The sequence below is a fragment of the Lissotriton vulgaris genome, unplaced genomic scaffold (genome assembly GCF_964263255.1).
Source record: "Lissotriton vulgaris unplaced genomic scaffold, aLisVul1.2 SCAFFOLD_431, whole genome shotgun sequence".
Lineage (NCBI taxonomy): Eukaryota > Metazoa > Chordata > Amphibia > Caudata > Salamandridae > Lissotriton > Lissotriton vulgaris.
The window spans coordinates 357,034-378,222 of NW_028241894.1; the positions used below are offsets into that span (position 1 = coordinate 357,034).

General features: G+C 41.8%; 1 protein-coding gene across 2 annotated transcripts in view; it reads left to right on the top strand.

Annotated features, from left to right (window-relative positions):
- Positions 1–21,189, top strand: part of LOC147669865 (tripartite motif-containing protein 2) — a 286,411-nt gene that overhangs the window by 182,197 nt on the left and 83,025 nt on the right. For both annotated transcript variants that reach the window (XM_086948191.1, XM_086948190.1), the window contains exons 4-6: positions 5,813–5,964; positions 10,865–11,045; positions 13,717–14,440. In XM_086948191.1, coding sequence (XP_086804317.1) covers positions 5,813–5,964; positions 10,865–11,045; positions 13,717–14,440 — 1,057 coding nt within the window. The remainder of the gene's footprint in view (positions 1–5,812; positions 5,965–10,864; positions 11,046–13,716; positions 14,441–21,189) is intronic.

A 21,189-nucleotide genomic window follows, 5' to 3' on the forward strand; every position in this document is an offset into this window, starting at 1 on the left:
GAAGTTAATAAACTTAACTTCAGTATGTTACGTGGAGCTAATTGGCGTTGGATGGTATTTTTCAGTAAATGGCTTCTGTATAGAACCCCACAATTCCTCTCACAGGTTAATCCTAGCCAGTCGAGTCACTGTTTTCGGTGCATAAATGGGCCAGCAGCCATTGGATGCACATAATTAATCAGTGCCATTTGATCCAGGGGTTCTGGAATGAAATATTTCTGTTTCTGGAGACCGAATGTCAAATCAAACTGGCATCCAATAGTTCTTTGAAAGTTTTGGGATATGATCCATTAGTATATATTACAATGGCAGTGGACAGATCCCTTTTGCTTCAAAAATGCCGATTACCACTGGTTCAAACAATAGGTGATTGGGTGCGGAAAATGAAGCAAGTCTGAATTATTGAACGTCTATAAGCAATGCAAAATGGGGGATAATGAAGTTTGAAAAGCTGTGGGAACGGTATTTTGAGTAGAAATAAAGGTCAGAATAAATTATTTAACTGTTATTCTGTCATTTTGCACATCATATCCCCGTTTTAGGATTTTAAGTGATTCACACAGCTTATTTTTAGGGGTCGCTAGAATGATATTGTTCATATTTCAGGAATAATATTTTGCACATTTTACCTTCTCACGCACTTTAAGTGTTTCGATTGTCTATTTTCCGAGGCTGCTAGAATGATATATTATACATGTTTTATGTTTTTATTCCTGGTGATTCTTAAAGTAAAAAAAAAAAAATCTTGTGTTTGAAATAGAACATACTGTATTCTTATACAGTTTTTTAACTGATTTGTGATTTTTTTGTATGAACTATTAAAATGCTGCCAGTAAAGACAGAACTTTGCATGCCTTGTTAATTTTACCATATACCATTGTGTAGACAAATATATGCAATTGCCTAGGTATTGTTTTTCCTCATTGATTCTTAAAGTAGCGCCATTCTTTTTCTTAGCCTGCTTTTTGTATCTCAGAATATGAATATGTATGTTGTATTTATTGATTATTGATGCATGAACAATGTTTTGGTACTGTGTTATACAGACAGATTTGAAATCATGTTGGATCTCAATAAAACATATAAAAATAAAAAATATGCACACCCACCTCATCTCCCTTCATTGCTTAAAATGATTATTTCTCTAAAATGTTTGATGCTTCGGTTTCCTTGGCTGCAAGGTTCTGCTAGTTGTATACTTGTCAATAGTGGAATTTGGGATAAGAAATTGTCTCAAAACCTACTTCACTCAGCTGCAGTCTACACTCACATATAATTTCACCTTTCTGAACCCACATTTGTGGTACTAGCTTTACTAAACATTGTTACCACCTCAGTGTAGAGGTTGCCTTGTACATGAACCCGCAAAGCTGCTCTAGACATTGTAAACAACTTCAGATTGTTGGTGGAAGGCTTGTGCAGTGCTCCAGAACTTGCATCATTGTCTACTTTAAAAAATATGTTTTCTTCTTCAGTATGCAATCTTTTTGATTTATTTTGAACATGCAGAGTGGAGAAGGTAAATAGGATTTCGAACATAACCTTAGCACCTTATTTTGGTTTGTGCGCTGTATGAGGAGTATGATCCCCACTTAAGTTATAGAGGAGCCTAGTTGTACTGATAACCAGGGGTGCCAGCTGTGAATAATGGATCAGGACATAGTGAGAAACCAAACATTTTCAGCGGAAATGGCAGTGAGTGTACTTATGGATTTTTTAATGGATTTTTAATTTAATTTTCTTTTGGAAATACAGTTGTATTTTAATGGTAAGGTATCTATTGGTGAACTCGTGTCCTGTCAAAATCATCCCCACTCTTTACCTTGTCTGGGTCTCAGTAAGATCTCATATCAGTACACATTGGTCATTGAAAAATAACAGATGTGTGTGTGTATATATATATCTATAGTGAATATTCAGCTATAGCACTGCCCTAGCACAAGCCTTTAGAAAAGTCACATGGTGCAAACCAAAGTTACTGGACAAACAGTTGAAACTGTACATAAAAGTTCCTGGGGTCACCGAAGTAAGAACAGTATGTTCTGTTGTAAATGCAGATCTCAGTAGTTCCTCCCCACAATTTGGAGCTTCACTCTAAATTACCTTTGCACCTGGACCCACCTAGACTTCGGATGGAACTTGCCAAACCTCCCCTTTACTTGCATAATGAAGTGACATGACTTGAACCAGAAGATCTCCCTGGACAACAGTACCTTTTAGAGGCTTCACTTGAACACCCTCTATGAGAGATGCATGGTCGTATGTATGCATCTAAATTGGTCACAAACCCTGCCGCCTAGAAAAGTAACAAAACCTCCCTGGTGGAAATGTAGTTTCCTAGACAAAGAGAGAGGTAGTGACACTATAGGCGATGATGGTGCACCAGACCATGTCACAGTGAAAACTAACAAAGAAAGACTTTAGAGCCAGTGCCAGCCTCAGGTTTACAGAATGTGAAATGGGTCTACCACATTACATAGCTTCATGCTTGATCAACATATGCAGCGAGCCTAGAGGTTAACCTTTCATACCCTCCTGTGCCCAGCACCTCCTAGTTTAGGCGGGGGATGCAGAAAATATATGTATTTACAACTAGATACAATTTGTGCTTGAAATGCTGCCTGTTGCGAGAAAGGGTCCATTCAGACATCTCAAAGCCCCACCAAAGGCTGTTTTATAGGTATTCTGTATGCTTTTAGCAAGTTTGACTGTCCTCTGACCATGCACGTTCTGATTCTCTTCCAAGGGACATAGATAATTCACTTCGTTGAAGAGAAGAATAGCCCATGGTAAAGAACCAGAGACAACAGGCAGAAACATAAATCCTTGCCTTTCTTTAAATATTTTTTTGTATATATACATTACAGGCCTACATTTACGTAGAAGTACTGGAGATGCACATGACATAGAGCCACAGTGTCATATACCGTATTTACATGGGAAGTTTGTGAAAGAGAAGGTGAGGTTCACATTTGAAGCTTGACAGATCTGTGTTTGGTTACTCGATTGTGGTGCTGCTGCTCTGCTCGGGACAGTTTAAGAGAATGCCAAATAAGATGCTGCCTCAAGAGATACACTGTTGGCTGTTATCAACCAATCCAATCAGGGGCTGGTACATGATATGATACCACTTAGTGTACCATTGTGCTAATGTCATCCCCTCCACTGGCACTGAGAAGCAAGAAGACAAGAATACTGTCAGCCATACCCAACACTCTTAGGGGATTTGGCATGCAGAGAGTGCACATAATCCTCCTTCAATGATTTATGGTTCCCCATAAACAATGGAGAGAATGCACTCACTGCATGTACAAGAAACTGTGCTTTCTTTAGAAATTTCTTTGTTCTGATTAGATGTCTTGTGGAACAGCCCTTCATTTTGTATTACATTTTTGATTCTTACAAAAAGATTTTACGTTTTTGGAGCCTCGTAATTCAAAAATAACAATGTGACACATTCCATATGTCAGTATACAACACTGCCTAAGACCAGGAAAGGCCTTTAATATTGTCATTCAGACGTACTGGTGTTTCTGCTGCCTAGTTTGGTTCAGAATATCCAAAATGTAATGATGATACAGTTGCCCCTTGGTTTGTTGACAGTGATGAGCTGAGTTTAGTAGTGTTGCTAGATATTTAAATGCCGTTTAAAGACGTACATTAATTATTCAACAATTTATAACCAAGGAATGCATAGTTCATTTAGTTTGATCAAGTAATGCATGTTTCTGTTATGGAATAAAGAAGAGACAAAGACCAAATAAATAAACACAACTGTGAACTTATTTTTATTTTACTTTTAATGGAACAAAATACTTTGTCAAAGTTTGCGGTGATGTCATATGGTAAAAACTGCTCTTAAAAATTCGTTATATTTTTGTAATAATCATATGGAAATCAACTTTAAACCCATACAGCCTGATTCATCATCGGCATGTTTTGCGAGTCTGTAATAGCGAATAATAAGGAATCGCTATTACAGACTCGCAAAACGTGATTCATGTAGGAATCGCAAAATAAATTGCGATTCCTACACATTCCTTATTTGCGATTAGCAAATTGCTAATCGCAAATAAGGAATAACTTTCCATTCAATCCTATGGGCCTATGGCCCATAGGATTGAATGGGGAGTTATTCCTTATTTGCGATTAGCAATTTTCTAATCGCAAATAAGGATGCGATTTCAAGGGTGCTAGGGGTGTCCACAGGACACCCTGTAGCACCCCTGAAATGTAAATTAGACTCATGTTGCGCACACACATGTCCAAAGGACATGTGTGTGTGTAACATACAACTGAGAAAAATGCACAAAAGTGAATTTTTCTCAGTTTTCGCTATTTACCACGAAGTCTGACTTCGCGTTAAATAGCGGGAATAAATAGCGAATTCGCAATTTTTTATTGGGTCATGAATAGCATTTAAGGAATCTCAAATTGAGATTCCTTAAACGCGATCGCAATTTGAGAAATCGCAATTTTTTGTGATTTCTCTAATTGCGAGTACATGACCCAATGATGAATTTCAAATGCCATTTTTGCGGGTGCAAACGGCCGAATTCTGCGATTCGCACCGTTTGCGCCCGCAAAAATGCTTCATGAATCTAGCTGTTAGATCCTGAAAAACATCACTCGGACAGTAGTAACCTCTTGCATTCTTGTGCAATGCCAGTAATATTGACAAGTTCAAGATGAGGTAATTAGGACGTCATCAGTTGGACTGCCAGATCGCTGGAGGTTCTGTCCACCACCCCCTGTCTAAGGACCACCTACCATATTTAGAGATACCAACCTGCATGGCCGTTGCAGCTGTTCAACTTTCATTACTATAGAATGCCATGCCGGCTACCATGTTAAAGTGGCTGACCTGACATTCTCTTTTGCTTTAAAGAAACAAAACTCTAACACATGTATTTGTTTCTACAAGGCAAAATCCAAAACGCTCCTGACACACGGGGAGCCATTTCCATGCGTGTCAGCAACATTTGAACTTTGAGCCATCATGTGGGAAATGTATTCTAGGATTCTCAGGTATACATGTAAAGTGTGGCTGTCCCAGAAACAAAAGTGGTGGTCAGGACAACCACCATTATGAACCGACAGTCAAGTGGTGGAAGCGTCACCAGGTTAACGGTTTCTGCAGATAGACATCCGGTGGTTTCTCACCTCTAAACCAGGCAGGACAAACACCCTGACAATTTCAGGGTTCCTTCACCCCATTTGCATTGGAAGACAGCTGGGTTTACTTCAGCAGAGTCTGAGCCGACTCCCCAGAGGAAATCCTTAATCTGGCAGCCCGTCCGCTACTAGACAACCAATCAACAGTGATGATTACCCCCCATATGTAGGGTGGGGCAACTGTCCATCGTTTTTCCCACCCCGGAGTGCCACGCGAGTTTGTTGGTAGCAGGGAAATCGTTCAGTGGTACCCAAGCACGGGGAGAAAAATGTGTGTGTGTCAGCGACATTACTTTTTGTTTTTCAGAAACAAGTCCCACACAGCGTTTACTGCAGCTGCTGCTCTGGTGGTTTGTAGTAAAGGCTTTAGAAATCCCACACAAGGCAAGGAGGGATCTTCAATCAGGGCAGACGGCTCTCTGACAGGGTAACGGAGGTCATACCTCTTCTGGGCACTTGCCCGACATTAAATAATTGTAATAAGGGTGATGTGAGGTTGTGTGCTCATCATTTTCTTGATGTTCTGCTCCCTCTGAGACAGTAACTCTGATGTTCTCTGGATAGTTTGCAGTACAATATTGGCGGTGGGCTGAGTACGCCAGTGACTAATCAAATTGTGCTCTGCCCTTTGCTTCAGGTAATGGAATTTTACTGCCAGTCCTGCGAGACAGCGATGTGCCAGGACTGCACAGAGGGCGAGCATGCTGAGCACTCCACGGTTCCCCTCAAAGACGTGGTCGAGCAGCACAAATCTGCTCTGCAGGTCCAGCTGGATGCGATTGAAAAGAGGTACGGTGGATATGAATGAGTCTATATGCAGGTATCACATTCATGCTATCATAATGGCTGGTTTGATAAAAGGCATTTTTGTTTCCACTTTTCAATAACGGATTGCTGTAAAAAGGGACAGAAGATCTATGCTCTGTTGAAGTATACATTTGTGAACACAACAGTCACTGACAAGATAAGAAAATAACTACTCGAAGTACCATCTTAGTGTGAAGTGCTAATAATAAAAAAAAACTCAAACAGTAGAAATCCTTCTTGTCATATTTTTACGTTTTGCTGACAAACGCTTGCTCTCTGAGGGGAGGCATTTTGAAGAGAGTCTAGAATTCTCCATGCATCAAAGACATATGCATCTTGCATCATCTTTTTCACTAAGTCATTTTTGGGTCAATGAAAAATGTAGCTTCGTTTGAGATTCAGTCCATTTCTTCACCTATGGTGGTGTTAAACACACCTTGACACCCCTTGACACTGATATGCAACATCCCTTGACACTGATGACTTGTTAGGGAGAGATGGCAACATTGCTGTTAAAGGGCATGGGCTTCTTTACTCCTTGTCCCTCACTAGGCCCCACAACATTCTTTCATTTGTTTCACTGGAGAAAGTAATGAGTGTGCATGTGCTCGAACCCCTAGGGTATTATAATGGTAGTAAATAATGACTCTCCTCTAACTGGTAGAATAATGTGATGCTTTAATACATAACTTAACATGTGCATAGGTAATGTTTACATTTTCTTTCTCACCATAGCCCTTTGAAAAGTTGTAAATGCAATGCTTTAGGTGTCCTGTAACAATATTAAATGTCAGATGATGCCAATTGAAGCGAATGCCAGTAAGACGGTGGGAAAATATTTAAAACAAATAAATAAAATGATCTAAAAGACAGGTTAATGATTGAAAGATAGCAAATTGAGTGATTGTTAAAATGTAGAATCAGGGACCCTGATGAAGGCGGGAAGCTACATTAACCACAGCAAAATCCCCAGGGTCTATAACAAACAGGACAAGGAACACCCAGTAATGGTGGAGTGTCCCTTTCAAAGGACGGTTTCCCTCACCCACCAAAGGTGGCATGCTTCATCATAGGCAACCTCCTTGCACTGTGATGCCTATTCATGATGCGTGCTGCAACCTCCTCTCTGAGAGGGAGGAGCTCATGGATGTTTTGAGAAGAGGTATAATAAATATCTTAAATGAGCTAAGTGTTGTGAGGGCAGCAGAGCAAAATCAAATGAAAAATGTGATAGTTAAAGCTAGCTACAGGGTGCACAAATATCTAACTGACAATAGCTCCTTAGCTTTAGAGTTTTTAGGTATTGTCATGAAGATTTATCTATAACCATCAAAAACACCACATAATTGTTCTTGGGAAAAGGTTGGGCTTACCCACTAATGTCGGGCATCATGCCTCAACTCTACCCTGGCATGGGGCTCATGGTATTCTTTATCCTATGTAGTAGTGAAAGGACAGAGAAAAAACAAAAGAAAAGAGATTGGCACAAGAATCAAAGGGAAACTCATTGTATTTCTTAAAAATCAGCGTTGGTAACTCATATTTACACTCGCATAGTTATGCCTCAGGGAACTTAGTATATGTAGTCCATCACAGTCAGAAGGGACGAGGAGTAGGTAACTTCTAACTATATGAGGTAACTTGTATTGATGAAAGTATTTAAAGGTTGTAACCCCTCTGTTTTAAAAAAAAATTGTGAAGGTGACACCCAAATACTTGGAAAATACTACTGTTTAAACTAATCTCACACTCCATAGACTACAATGTAAAATTACTATTTGGTCACACGTATGTGCAAAATTGGTTCTTACACGAGGAGTACCAAGTATCGCAATCCCATGCACCTGTGGAGAGCATTATAACTGTGAGCACAGAACACTTACCTTGTCCTATGCAAAAGTGTTATCACTAGCCACGCTGGGGGAAAGGCATAACCCGAAGCATTGGCTGAGTGCTCTTATAAAGGCATCCATTTCCTGGCAATGTGCAGCAGCAGTAGCTGTAAGCTCTTGTATCACGCTATTGGATACACTATGCTCGTTACGGTGGTTACAAGCTACATGACCCTAGTTTTGCTGGGAATTGCAGTTCTTCCTACATGCATACAGTGGTGCCCATAATCTCTAATGGGTATTTTTACGATGATGGTGGTGTGGCAAGCGCATCTGCTGCCCCATTACCATTTCAAGTTATAACCATAAAGAATGCAGTAAATATCCATGTTATAGTACCTAACCCCACACTATATGGACTCCTATGTCCAAGCTATGGACAGGCATGTTGGCAAATGTAGTTTTTCATATCTATGGCATACATACGGCATGATGTGTATCTAATGGGTACTTTTACCAAGAAGACGGCATGGTGAGAACACCTGTGACCACTAGCATTTCAAGTTGAAGTCACAAGCCAGCGCATTAGATATCCGCGCTATTGTATCTAACCACACATCAAACGAACCCCCCGGTCATGTAATGTTAGAGCTGCTGGCAAAGGCATGTTAGGTAATGTAGTTTTCTGAAGTACACAAGCAGCGTTGCCTCTGATGTATAGTTGGTTATTCCTCATAGAAGCAGCATAGATGGATAGAAGTAAATGCACTGTGTTTGGTACCAGGGCTTTAGAATCTAAATCCCCGCCTAATGAAATTCCACAAGGGATATGTTATCGGGACTGCTGAGCAACGTAGTTTAGTTATGCAATCTATAATCCAGATTTATAAAACGGCGTGTAGATAACACCAAGTCTCATCAATTAGTGAGGCAAATATATTGTCGGACGTGTCTATATCAGATCGCCATCAGAAACTATGATGGGAGCGAAAGTACTGCCCATCAAAGTCCTGGACGTTTGAAGGTATAGGCAGTCCTCAAACTGGAAAAAAATTTCTTTCATAGCCAAGTGTGCACACTTCATTGTGAAGAAGAAAAGTGTAAGGGCGTTAAGATTTCTGTCTCGAAGTAAGGTTTCTACAGTGGCCAGTGTGTGGTCCTGTGGTATGCAGGTGTACAGCGACTCTGCATCAATAGAGGCCCAAAAAATTGGTCTCCACGTAGCACTGCACATCAACCAAGAGGTGTAACACATCCTTCGTATCCGGGAGGAAAGTTTGCATCTCCTGTACCAGTGGCCTCAGAAAGGGGCTACAAGCTACAACCATGTGCCCCCCTTCCTCCTCCAGGCATTCAAGTGTCTCATTGGTTGACCATGGAATAGCATGTGGTTTTCAACTCCCTGTGCATTGCGCACAAAACACTTAATGGCCCTCAATTCCTGCACACTAAAAATGTACATTTCACCCTTCAAGAGCCCTGTTATCCTTGAAAGAGGGTCCATGGTCCTTCTTAGAAGTAGCATCTAAACCACAGCACTTCAGCAGTACCAAGATGACCCTTTGTAAAAAACAAAAAAATAAGCATTTTACCAAACTCATAGCATAACTTAATATAACATGAAAAAATCTACGACATAATATGAAATAATTTTAATAAAAAAGTAGCATGTTTATAAAACGGCAGAGAATTGCAGTAAAAGGGTTTTCCTATTCTTTGTAAAATGTGCTTATGACTGTAGAGCATCCTGGAGACGCACACATGATCCTATAATAATTCAAATCCGCACTGACATTAAATTGTGAACTTCGAACTGCTTTGGGAACATTAGATTTGTCCTCTTTTGAAGACAATAGCCATCTATTTCCACTATCCTAATGGAGTTAAAGGCTTTTTCCTTACAGAATGGACTGGAACAGTTGGATGCTGTAGGCAGTAACCGCACTCTCCAGAATGCGTTCCTCCCTGATCGCTCTCTGTAAATATGATGCCTCTATTAATGACTCACTTTGAGCTCTTTATAGGTCCTCTGGTCACTGAGCATCGGGAATGGGGCAATGCAGACCTCAAGGGATAAAGTCAGGATGATACGTAGAGAGAGCATGGAGAATTTCTGGTTGAAAGTAGCAGTGATTAAGGGAGAACGGATTAGCACTACTTGAAAGATACAGAACAAACTTTTGAAAGCCAAATGAAAGCTCTCGGAAAAGTTCTTTTGAATGTGTTGGATTGGGTGGAGCCCTGAAGTAGGACGAGCTACCGATTCCACAGTTTGTATGACAGCGACCCTCCAGAGAAGAAGGCATTAGAGAAGGAGACAAGCTGAAGACAGTTGCTGTCGCCTCAGTCACTTAAACGAGGCGAGCTATGGGGATGCTGGAACTGCAATAATGATGGTGCCTGGGCCTAATAGTGTGAGTGGCACTATCAACATTGGCAGCAACTCACATTTATTCCTGCCCTCTTGTGCTACTCATTGAAGGTTCAAGCTGAAGAAGTGTGCTTTTCAATGGAAGGCACAATATTCCCACAGTCGGATGTTTTGAAGCTACCTCTTTCCTGTGTAATTCATGTGACTAAGTTAGCGTGTCTATGCTAGTTAGGTGACAAAAAGCTGTACATCTGAAAGGCCAGACTGGAAATTAAAAATCATCCCATTCACATATGTCCATTCCAGACCCACACTGCAGGAGGCCATGACGAAAATAGTGGAATGGGGGCCTGGTTGTGTCATGGCAGCCCATCATGCTCTGAAAGCAGCCAACCTAGCATACAGCCCACCCTAGAAATTCTTGAATCTCACAATGACCAGCCCAGGTCTGACCCATTTCTCTATATAGGTGCCACAGAAAAAAAATGAAATAGAGATGTTCTCTAGTTTTTCCAGATTTGTTGTCAAGTCAGGCTTTTTAAAGTTCTATTAAGTACAATCAATGAGTACTGTATTGCAAGAATAATATTAATTGTTTCAAGAGTAATGCCCATGTTGATATATTATTGATATGTGTATCTATTGACAATGAAATGTTGCTTGGGTTCTTTTTCTACAGGCTTCCCGACATTGATAGTGCACTTCGGTTGGTGTCTGAAATCATCCATCAATTAGTCAATCAGAAGGCCAGCATTGTGGATGAAATTCACACAACTTTTGATGAGCTCCAAAAGACATTAAATGTGCGAAAGAGTGTTCTTCTTATGGAACTGGAGGTGAACTACGGCCTGAAACACAAAGTAAGGAAACCATTTATGTGCAAAGTCTGCTCACGCATGTCTGGCTGAGCTGTACAAGGAAAACCCTATTACATTTCATCTTCTGAGGCACTATGTATTCATCATCACATCATCCGCAGCAGTGGCACTGCATAGGAGATTGTATATAGACAGTTCAATTGGTGCCTAAGCGAGTCTTTATCCAAAGAAACTCTAAGGCAAGCTGCCAAATTGAATTCAACTTTTGTGCTAGACATGATAGGGTCTGCCACACTGGGGACTTCTCATCATTGGGTCAAAATGTTTAGTGGTGTCACTTACAAGGCCAATACCATCCAAAAATCCATCCATGGCAAAAAAAATAAAACAAAACTCGTCAAAAGTTGTTTGTAATGACTGGAGATTGTGGGCCTGATTTAGATCTTGGCGGATGGTTTACTCTGTCACAACGCTGAAGGATATCCCATCCTCCCAAATATAAATCCCATTATATCCTATGGGATTTATATTTCAGCGGCTGGGATATCGGTCATCGTTGGGACGCAGTAACCCGTCTGTCGAGATCTAAATGAGGCCCTTCGTTTTTTTCAGAGTTTCAAAATCCCTGCAGTTTCATTGGAAGATCTCAAGGCAAAGACAGGATAAGAGGAAAAAATGCGCAAGGGGTGCAGGGGGTTAAAAGGAAGTTACTGGGGCTGTGGGAAAGCACAGGAAAGAGCCAATACTGTGAAAGAAAAAAAGAAAGGAACAGGAGGATACAGGGATTTGTACCCTGTTAACAAGAGACGGTGTGAGCGAATACCATCTTGCCTCTATAAAGAATCTTGTATTACAGTGATGTAACACCACACATCCGCTTCCAGAAGCCAGCTACCTCCCAATCACTGGTTAGTTATATCCTTGCCGTTTGGCTAAATTCACTTTATACAAATAACACATTATACATACATGCACAATGCAAAGTATTGAAAGAAAAACAAACACATGAAAAAATGATATTGTTTTCCTCAATAATGTTTTGTCTTTTGATATTTTCGCATCAAAACTATGGGCCATATGTATCAAGCCTAATTGCGATCACAAACGCTGAAATTCACAGAATTTCAGTGTTTGCGATCTCAATTTAGCAGTGTGCAATGTATCACACAAAACCCCACTTGCAAAATAAAGAATCGCAACATTTGCGATTCCCTATTTTGCAATTGCATTTAAGGAATTCCTTAAATACAATGTAAGAAGCACCCAAGTTGTGCGATTTTGGCTTAAAGAATCGCACATTACCACCAACTTCAGGTTCGTGGTAATTTGCAATTTCTTTGAAAAATGCACATTTGTGCATTTTTCAAAGTCCCATGTGGCACACATACATGCCCTTAGGGAATGTATGAGCGCCACATCTGCACCCATGCTTATTTCAGGGGTGCAATAGGGTGTCCTTTTGACACCCTTGCATCCTTGAAATTGCATTCGCAATTTGCGAGTACCTAATGGGTACTTGCAAATTGTGAATGTCTTACCATTCATTCCTATCGGCCTATTGGCCCATAGGAATGAATGGGGAGGTATTCCTTAAATGCGAATCGCAGGAATATGTAGGATTCTGAAATGTTTTTGCAAATCCTACATACACTGCATTTTGCGATTCTCAAATAGCGATTTGCAAAAAATCACTATGAGAATCGCAAAACAACATTTTGATACACATGGCCCTATGTGTCCTGAGGCCTGTCTAAACCTTGAGATAGACAGTACATTTTCACACCACAAGAAACCTGTTATATGTGTTACTGGACGAAAAGCACTGTCAAGCATTGAAGTATTGAAGCAATGTTACACTAAAGTAGGACTGGAACAAGTGTATGCCTACTGTCTAAAGTGACATTTTAGTGCTTTGACTATTAACAAGCACGAACAGGGCTTAATAAACACAGATTAACAATAGAACTAAGTGAGCAAGCTGAAAACTGGAGGCCAAGCCGGGTTCAAGGGTTTAAAGTAGGTACCCTGCGTTGGGGAGATTAGGTGAGCCGGGTAGCCCAGATCTGCCATCGCATTCTATGTGTCTGTGCAGTTATGCTAATGAAGAAGCTCCTGCGGGATCTAGACCTCTAACCTTTGCCCCTTCATTTCCTTAGTCACAGTAGACCATGGAAGCAGACAATGAAACGGAATAGACCGAGTATGGTGTTAAGAAAAGTCCTACAGATGTTATGAAGTTTGTCTTTCATGCCTGATACATGGCTGTGACATTATGACCAAGTGGCTATCAATCAATTGAATGGTTAAAGATCGAATAGAAAGGGCTTTGGCACAGACATTCCCTTATAACATAACCAAGGGGATTATGGTACATGGGAATTATGATGATAATAATAATAATAATAATATTTAATTATAGGATTAAAACATGAGGTGGAAAGTTGGGCCACTTTGGGTAAAGTTAAATGACAGAATGAACTAGGAAAAGTTGCACTAATACTACTGTGTTATTGTGAGCATTATCCTCCAAACATGCCCATATTCTACTGTACATAATGATGTTGTTTCTTACCAAATCTAAACTCCAACAATGTTTCTTTGGACTTGTGAAAACAGATCAAATCTGGTTAACAACAACAGTTATTGTGCTCCGGTGTAGTTTGTTGAAAGTAGTGTGTATCACATGGTAATCATTATCTTGCCATCTCCTCAGGTTCTTCAAACTCAGCTGGACACCTTGCTGGAGGGACAGGAGAACATTAAAAGCTGTAGCAGCTTTACCGCCCAGTCACTCAACCACGGGACAGAAACTGAGGTCTTACTGGTTAAAAAGCAGATGAGTGAGAAGCTGAATGACCTTGCCAGTCAGGAGATGCCACTGCAGCCGCATGAGAATGACCAGCTCGACTTCATTGTGGAAACCGAAGGGGTCAAGAAGTCTATTCACAATCTGGGGACGATTTTGACCACTAACGCCGTGGCCTTTGAAACAGTGGCCACAGGTGAAGGCCTGAAACAGACTGTGATTGGCCAGCCAATGTCACTCACAATTACCACTAAGGACAAGGATGGAGAACTCTGTAAATCTGGCAGTGCCTATATCACAGCTGAACTAAGTACACCCGATGGTAGTGTAGCTGATGGCGAAATACTGGACAACAAAAATGGCACTTACGACTATTTGTACACAATTCCAAATGAAGGGGACTTCACTCTCTCAGTAAGACTCTATGATCAGCATATAAGGGGAAGCCCATTCAGGCTTAAGTTAGTGAAGTCCACGGACGTGTCACCCACCACAGAGGGGGTTAAAAGGCGGGTGAAGTCACCTGGGAGTGGACATGTGAAGCAAAAAGCTGTGAAGAGGCCGGCCAGCATGTACAGCACCAGCAAAAGGAAAGAGAACCCCATTGAAGATGATTTGATCTTTAGAGTAGGTAAGGGGCTAGTCTTGTATTGGTTACATTGTTGTATCTGTATGCCATGTCCATGTTATTAATCATGATCCTAGAATGAAGGGTTGAAATCAAAAACCCATGTGTCACTCTCAAAGGGCTTGCTTGGCTTTTGATTAATGGATCCAGTTCCACCGCTGCTGATCCATGTTGTGCTGTTGTGAATGAGTAAGTAATGGATGGATGAATACATACATAATAGCATTGACAGGGTGCTCACTGAATTGACAGAGATCTCAGGGTGCCAGTCTTAATAAAGACGGAGGAAATACACGTTTTTCAAGGCTGCCTTGAAGCTGGAGAAAGAGAGTAATGCCCTGATCTGTTGTGGGAGAGAGTTTCACAATGTGGGACAGGCTACTGGAAGTTATCTACCGCCCCATGACTTGAGTGCACATCTGCATACCACTTACAACTTTTGGCCAGACTGCTTAGGGAATGATTCAGCATACAGCGGCAGTTAAAGCTGAGCTGTAAACGCGCCGAAAGGGTGTGGAGGAAGCAGTATTCTGACTCTTTGAAGGCCATCTTTAGACAGTCATTGCAGGAATACAAGGCACAGATCAAGGTGGCTAAGGCGTCCTATCTGGAAGCCACCTTGAATCAGGCTTCCAAAAAGTCGCAAGCACTGTTCAAAATTGTCAGGGACCTGACCCATCCTTCATGCGCGGCCAATAATGTCCCTGCATCGCAGGCTCTGTGCGACTGCCTGGCGAGTGCCTTCGAAGAGAAGATTGCCAAAATCTTGGAAGGTTTACAGAGTCCAGCACCTACCCCCCCGGTCTGGGAGTTCCGGATGGCTCGCCCAGTCGACCCCAGCTGAGCGGCGCTGCTCTCAGTTTGGGAGCTCCGGACGTGTCACCTAGTCGACCCCAGCCGAATGGCCGTGCTCTTAGCTCGGGAGCTTCGGCGGTCTCATCCAGTCGACCCCAGCTGAGTGGTCATGCTTTCAGTCTGGGAGCTCCGGACGTCTCAGCCAGTCGACCCCGGCGGAGCGGGCCTGTCTCTAGCTTGGAAGCTCCGGACACTTCGCCCAGTCGACCCCAGCTGAGTGAACATGCCCTCAGTTTGGGAGCTCCGGACGCTGTGCCCAGTCGACCCCAGCTGAGCTGTTTCCCTACCCCCTCCTTTGAGGAGTTTTGTAGTGTGGCACAAATGGTATCATCTGGCTCCCCTCTTGATCCACTGCCACCTACATTTTGGAAAGTGTTTCAGGACGAACTCTTCCAGCCTTTGTACTCCATCTGCCTCCAGTCGTTTGACACCGCAACGGTTCCGGAGTGCTGGAAACTGGCAGCTGTGTCTCCTCTCCTTAAGAAATCCACCTTGGACCCCGCCTGCTTGTCTAATTACAGACTGATTTCCTTGCTCCCCTTCCCCGTTAAGATCATGGAGAAGTTAGTGACCCGTTCTCTGTCTGGCTTCCTGGAAGAAAACATCTGGTTCGATGAGGCACAGTTTGGTTTTCGCCCAGCACACGGGACGGAATCCGCGCTGGTGACCGTGCTTGACAACTTACGTTCGCGGGTCGACAGTGGGCGGGCAGCCTTTTTGGTGCTGCTCGACATGTCGGCCGCGTTCGACACGGTCTGCCATCGTACCCTCATCAGGAGGCTGGAGGAGTGCGGGGTCACGGCATGTGCAAGGGACTGGCTGGTCTCTTATCTGAACAATCTGCAGCAGGTGGTGGCGTTGCCTCCTTTCAGTTCGGAGGTGTGGAGAGTAGGGCAGGGGGTACCTCAGGGCTCGGCCATCAGCCCTATACTCTTTAACCTTTACCTCCGCCCTCTGGTCCAACTAATTAAATCATTTGGCATCTCCGCATTTAATTATGCTGATGACACCCAGTTGGTCTTTTCGCTGGAAGGGAAGAACGCGGTCCCGCTGGAGGCTTTCCACCGATGCATGTCTGCCACAGCGGATTGGCTCCGGTCCAACTCCTTGCAGTTTAATAGTACAAAGACTGAGGTGTTGTATTGTTCCACGGACCGGATTCCTCGTGAACTCCCGGAGAACTTCTGGCCCTCGACCTTCCCCGAGATTGTGTCAGCTGCTGAGTCGGCACGCAACCTGGGGCTGATTTTCGGCCCCAACTTGAAGCTGGATATGTACGTGAACAAGACCACATCCACGTGCATGATGCTGCTACACATGTTGCGTAAAGTTCTGCCCCTTCTCCCCGAGCAGGCCAGACCTGAAGTAGTGCGCGGTACCCTCTTGAGTCGTCTTGACTATTGTAATGCACTACTTCTGGAGGCTCCAAAAACACTGCTGGGGAAGTTGCAACGGGTGCAGAACTTGGCCGCCAAGCTGGCTCTTTCCTGCCCTAATCATAGCTCTTCAGCAGCAGCCCTACGGGGTCTACACTGGCTGCCTGTGCACCTACGCGTCTGTTATAAGGCTGCATGTTTAGTGTTTAGGGCGGTGCATGGACAAGGCCCGGTTCCATTGCAGAATATGTTTGTTTGGTACTCCTCTTTGCGGTCCTTACGCTCTTCTTCGGCTCAGCTGCTTGTGGTACCGAGATTCCAGAGAGTGAGGATGGGTGGCCGTTCGTTCAGTGTCGCAGCGGCCAAGCTCTGGAACTCCCTGCCACTGTCCCTAAGAAGCCAAAGGGACTTCTTCCCGTTTAGAAAAGCCCTGAAAACCCATCTTTTCCCCAGGGTTGTCTGAGCAGCGTATGTGGTGTTAACGTTGATTTCAAGCGCCAGGATGCCCTTGGGGTGACAGGACCGCGCTATATAAGTACACATACAATACAATACAATACAATACAGGGGGATAGTCACTGGTGTAGACAATGGTGATGGTAACACCCAGCAGGCTATTTTCAAACTAATCCACTACAATGCCTACTGATACTAAGAGCATGTTTCTGTCTCACATATCCTTCCTCTATCTAAACTCTGGGAGTCTTCTCATACAATTCATAACCCTCCACATTAGCATCCTCAAACCAGCAAGGCATTTAATGCATGCACATGTAACTTAGTCTTTCACCAACCAACCAACCAACTATCCTCTTTAACTGTGAAATACCACCTCAGTTTACAGTAAATGAACATGTGCCTACAAAATCTTTTACTGCTCCAATCTGCAACTACTCTCACAGAACTCCTGATCTCTCTATTCAGTAAGGTAATGCCTGAAGCATCTGCTTTTTAATTTATTATCTTCATTATTTTCTCACTCACATCACGACTGCACGGTATTGACAACACTAATTAATAACATCAATCAGGAAGCCCAGGATTGGAATATGTGGCCCATTGAGTAGCTGATCATCTCATAACAATATCTGCCTTTTCTTACATTAAACTTGTAATGTGCCATGTCTTCCTTCATTACTTTTATCTCCCCTTACGATGATGTTATATTTGATCTCGTATTTTTCACTTCTTTATTTACTTCTACTCTTTTTATACTTCTAATGCACGTTGTTGAGGCTCACTTAGAATTCTTGTTTCTATCTCATAAACAAACCCTCAAAGTGGGGATTTATTGCTGAAAGAGAACAAAACAAATGTCATTGACACACTAGGTATCAGGGATATTTCTCTTTTCCTGCCCTTGTACCTCATGCCTTGCATAGTGGCCTGAGCAGGGAAAATCAGTGGAGTGGTGATCACCCTGCCATAATTAGAGAGGGCATCAATCACCATGACTGAGCACCCCTGCAGTTGATGATCTCACGAAGTTCCAATAGCGGAACCATCTGAGATTCCAGCATCAGAAACCCTTGGTGCTCTCCCACCTCTTAATGGGATAGAGGCGCCTTTTGTTGGCCAGCAGGGAGCCCTATCGATTTATATCGGGACTCCACCGTAATTCAAAATGGCCCCATTGATTGTGCTCTCTGGAAGTTGTCAGATTTATTATAGACCAAGAATTCCAAGCCCCAAGATAGAGATGGCTGACAACGATCGGGTGTAGATGACTATAAGCAAAGACGACAAGAAGTATTCTACAAAATTGTGGCTGATTTTCTGTAGCTATCCATAAATATTGAATAAGAGAGTCCAACGCCAATGATTCTGCTAGGTGATGCGAGGCCTATTCACAAGGGAACTTTTAGAGGGGAGTAAACCTACACATGTAAAAGGACTCAGAACAGAAGTAAATTTACTTCAGCTCAGACCTGGAGTAACTCCAGCACTATACATGGGCACCCAACCACTGGTACTGCAACACTCTTTTGTAGAAAATAACGGAGGCAGGGACTTAGGAAAGAACCCCATCAGAAATAGTGTTTAAATAAATTAATGTATTTTGACTTTTAAAATATATACATAAATGTAAATTAATGTTAGAAAACAATGCATATAAATAGAAAATATTTGATAAAATATTTTACTAATCTTTTAAAAAAATTCAAATAAATGTAAGTTTTTTAAAAATAATGAAATCATTTAAAAGTAATTATATACACAACATTTTGTAATTTTTAATATTTAGTCAGTAAATATACATATTTTACTTGGTGGGATTTTTTTAAAATAAATCATAAAAAAATATGTAATTTAATATATGAAGTTCAATTAAATAGTTAATTAAACATATGTGTGTACCTGTCAATTATTGATATGCTAGTGAAATAAGTCTTTACATATGGCATTCTCGTCTAGAAAACAATATAGACTCAATGGATCAGGCAATTCCTTTGTGTAGTTGCTCAATCCTGGCCCATTTTACGTCTCATTCTGATTATTCAGGATGGTCCATTATCATCTTTTTTTGTTACTTTAGGGAATATCATATTCCAGTTGGTTATCTGGCTGAATCCTCCTCTAACCCATTGTTGTGTAGTCATAACCTAGATTTCTACTTCCCCCCATTTGTAGAGTTCTCTTTTCCATTTTTTACTGTTGATGCAATATTAGGCTTCCTCATCATGGCTATTTGCATTTTGGACAAATTTGCTGCCATATTTAGTCTTTTTAGTCTGGGCCCTGAGTTTCAGCAGTCATGCTGTAAGATTACAGGTTGTTGTATTGCCTGTTTAGCTATTTTATTATCCAGGCTATTTTGGACCAGTAATGTGCTATGTGTATGACCATAGCATGTGCATTAAATTAGCATATTCAAAATTACATCTCATGGATGTGTCCGTTAATGTTGAGAACATTTGGTACCCAACTGCATGTTAAGTAAGTGCGGTGTTAGATTAACTTTAATCTGGCATTTCTAAACACCGATCTCAGGTACCCTGTTAATAACTACCAGTCTGTGTCTCTTAAATTCTCATCCACGACTGTCATCCATATTTCACATACATGTCACTAGAGACATGTTTTTGTTATGTTTAACGTAGTTGAGATTTTGGCTGTATCAAAGTACTCTGAACAAGCATTTTCATAAATGCCTCATGTGTATGTGGTATGTCAGATCCGAAGTTCCTTGTTGTTTTAAAGGTTCTAATTAACTCATTATAAATTAGAAACAATGTGATGGAATAGGGTATAAGAGTTGCAGATTTTAAAATGCTGTAATATGTGTATTGAGTTGATGTCACACAGATCCCAACAGTTTTTATGTCTGCCCTTGTCCACATAGGTGTGTCTGCCATCTTTGATATCCCTGTGAAACTAGCATGCTCCACAATGGTACTGCCTGCATGCATGCCACAATTATATCTATTCTAAGCAGGACATGGATCCAGCAGCATTTGGCTGTGTCTGTTAGTCTAAGTGGGCGGTGGTTTTTATTTTGTTTTGTGCACATATGTGTTAGTGCTATCTCACCTCCAAGTATGTCATGAATTTATTGAACTTCTGGATTTTTTTGAATCACCTCACAGCATATCATGCATATACTGACCTAAAGCAACATATTGTCTGCAAATAGGAAAAATTGTGAGTATGCAGTTCCCCATTTTGATCCCGCTGTGGACACTCTCCCGGTGGAGCATTTTCCACCAGTGGCTCCATTGCAAGAGTCATGATGTATCAGTAGGGTGTCAAGTAGCATCCTCTGTTTTTACCCTTGCAACTGGGTTTTACTACAGTAATCAAATCAATTACATAATTTCTGTGCCAAAGCCCATCATGCAAAGGATCATGAACACAGAGTTTCGATTTAGGATAGCAAAAGCCTTCTCCATGTCTGTGGACACCACTGCTAGTAATCTCATATCTGATGTCCATCTACTTATGACTGGGAAAACTCAGGTAGCAGTGGTGATATTCCGGGCCCTGGAACTTTACCAGAGAAAACATAGCAATTCAGATTCAACATTGATAGTCAGTGGTATGAGAACACTTCCACTGGGTCTCCATTTGGTTTGAGCAATGTCAATATTATAGCTTCCCTATTAGTGAAGGTAAAGAACCACATTAATTTGCTGCCTGACACATTGATATTTGGTGTGCAATATTGTGAACATCTCAGATGGGAGCCCACAACTAGATTTCAAGTCTATAATTGCTGTCTTTATCTCTTCTAATTATAACGGGGCATCCCTATCTCTGTTTGAGCTGAGCCCATCTTTATCAAACCTGCTTTGCTTCTATATCACTTCATCTTGCATTCATCACCATTCAGGGATTCAAAGCAGAGATTTCTTTAGTAAGTTAGCTTTACTTTGTTTATCTGACATCGAGACCCAACCACCACACTTTCAGGGAACTTGATTTCTCCAACAGGATTATTTGTTGTTTCCTTTTTGCATAGCCATGAGCCATGTGAGTCATGCACTGCTAATTCCCAACATATTACATCACTCATGACATCTT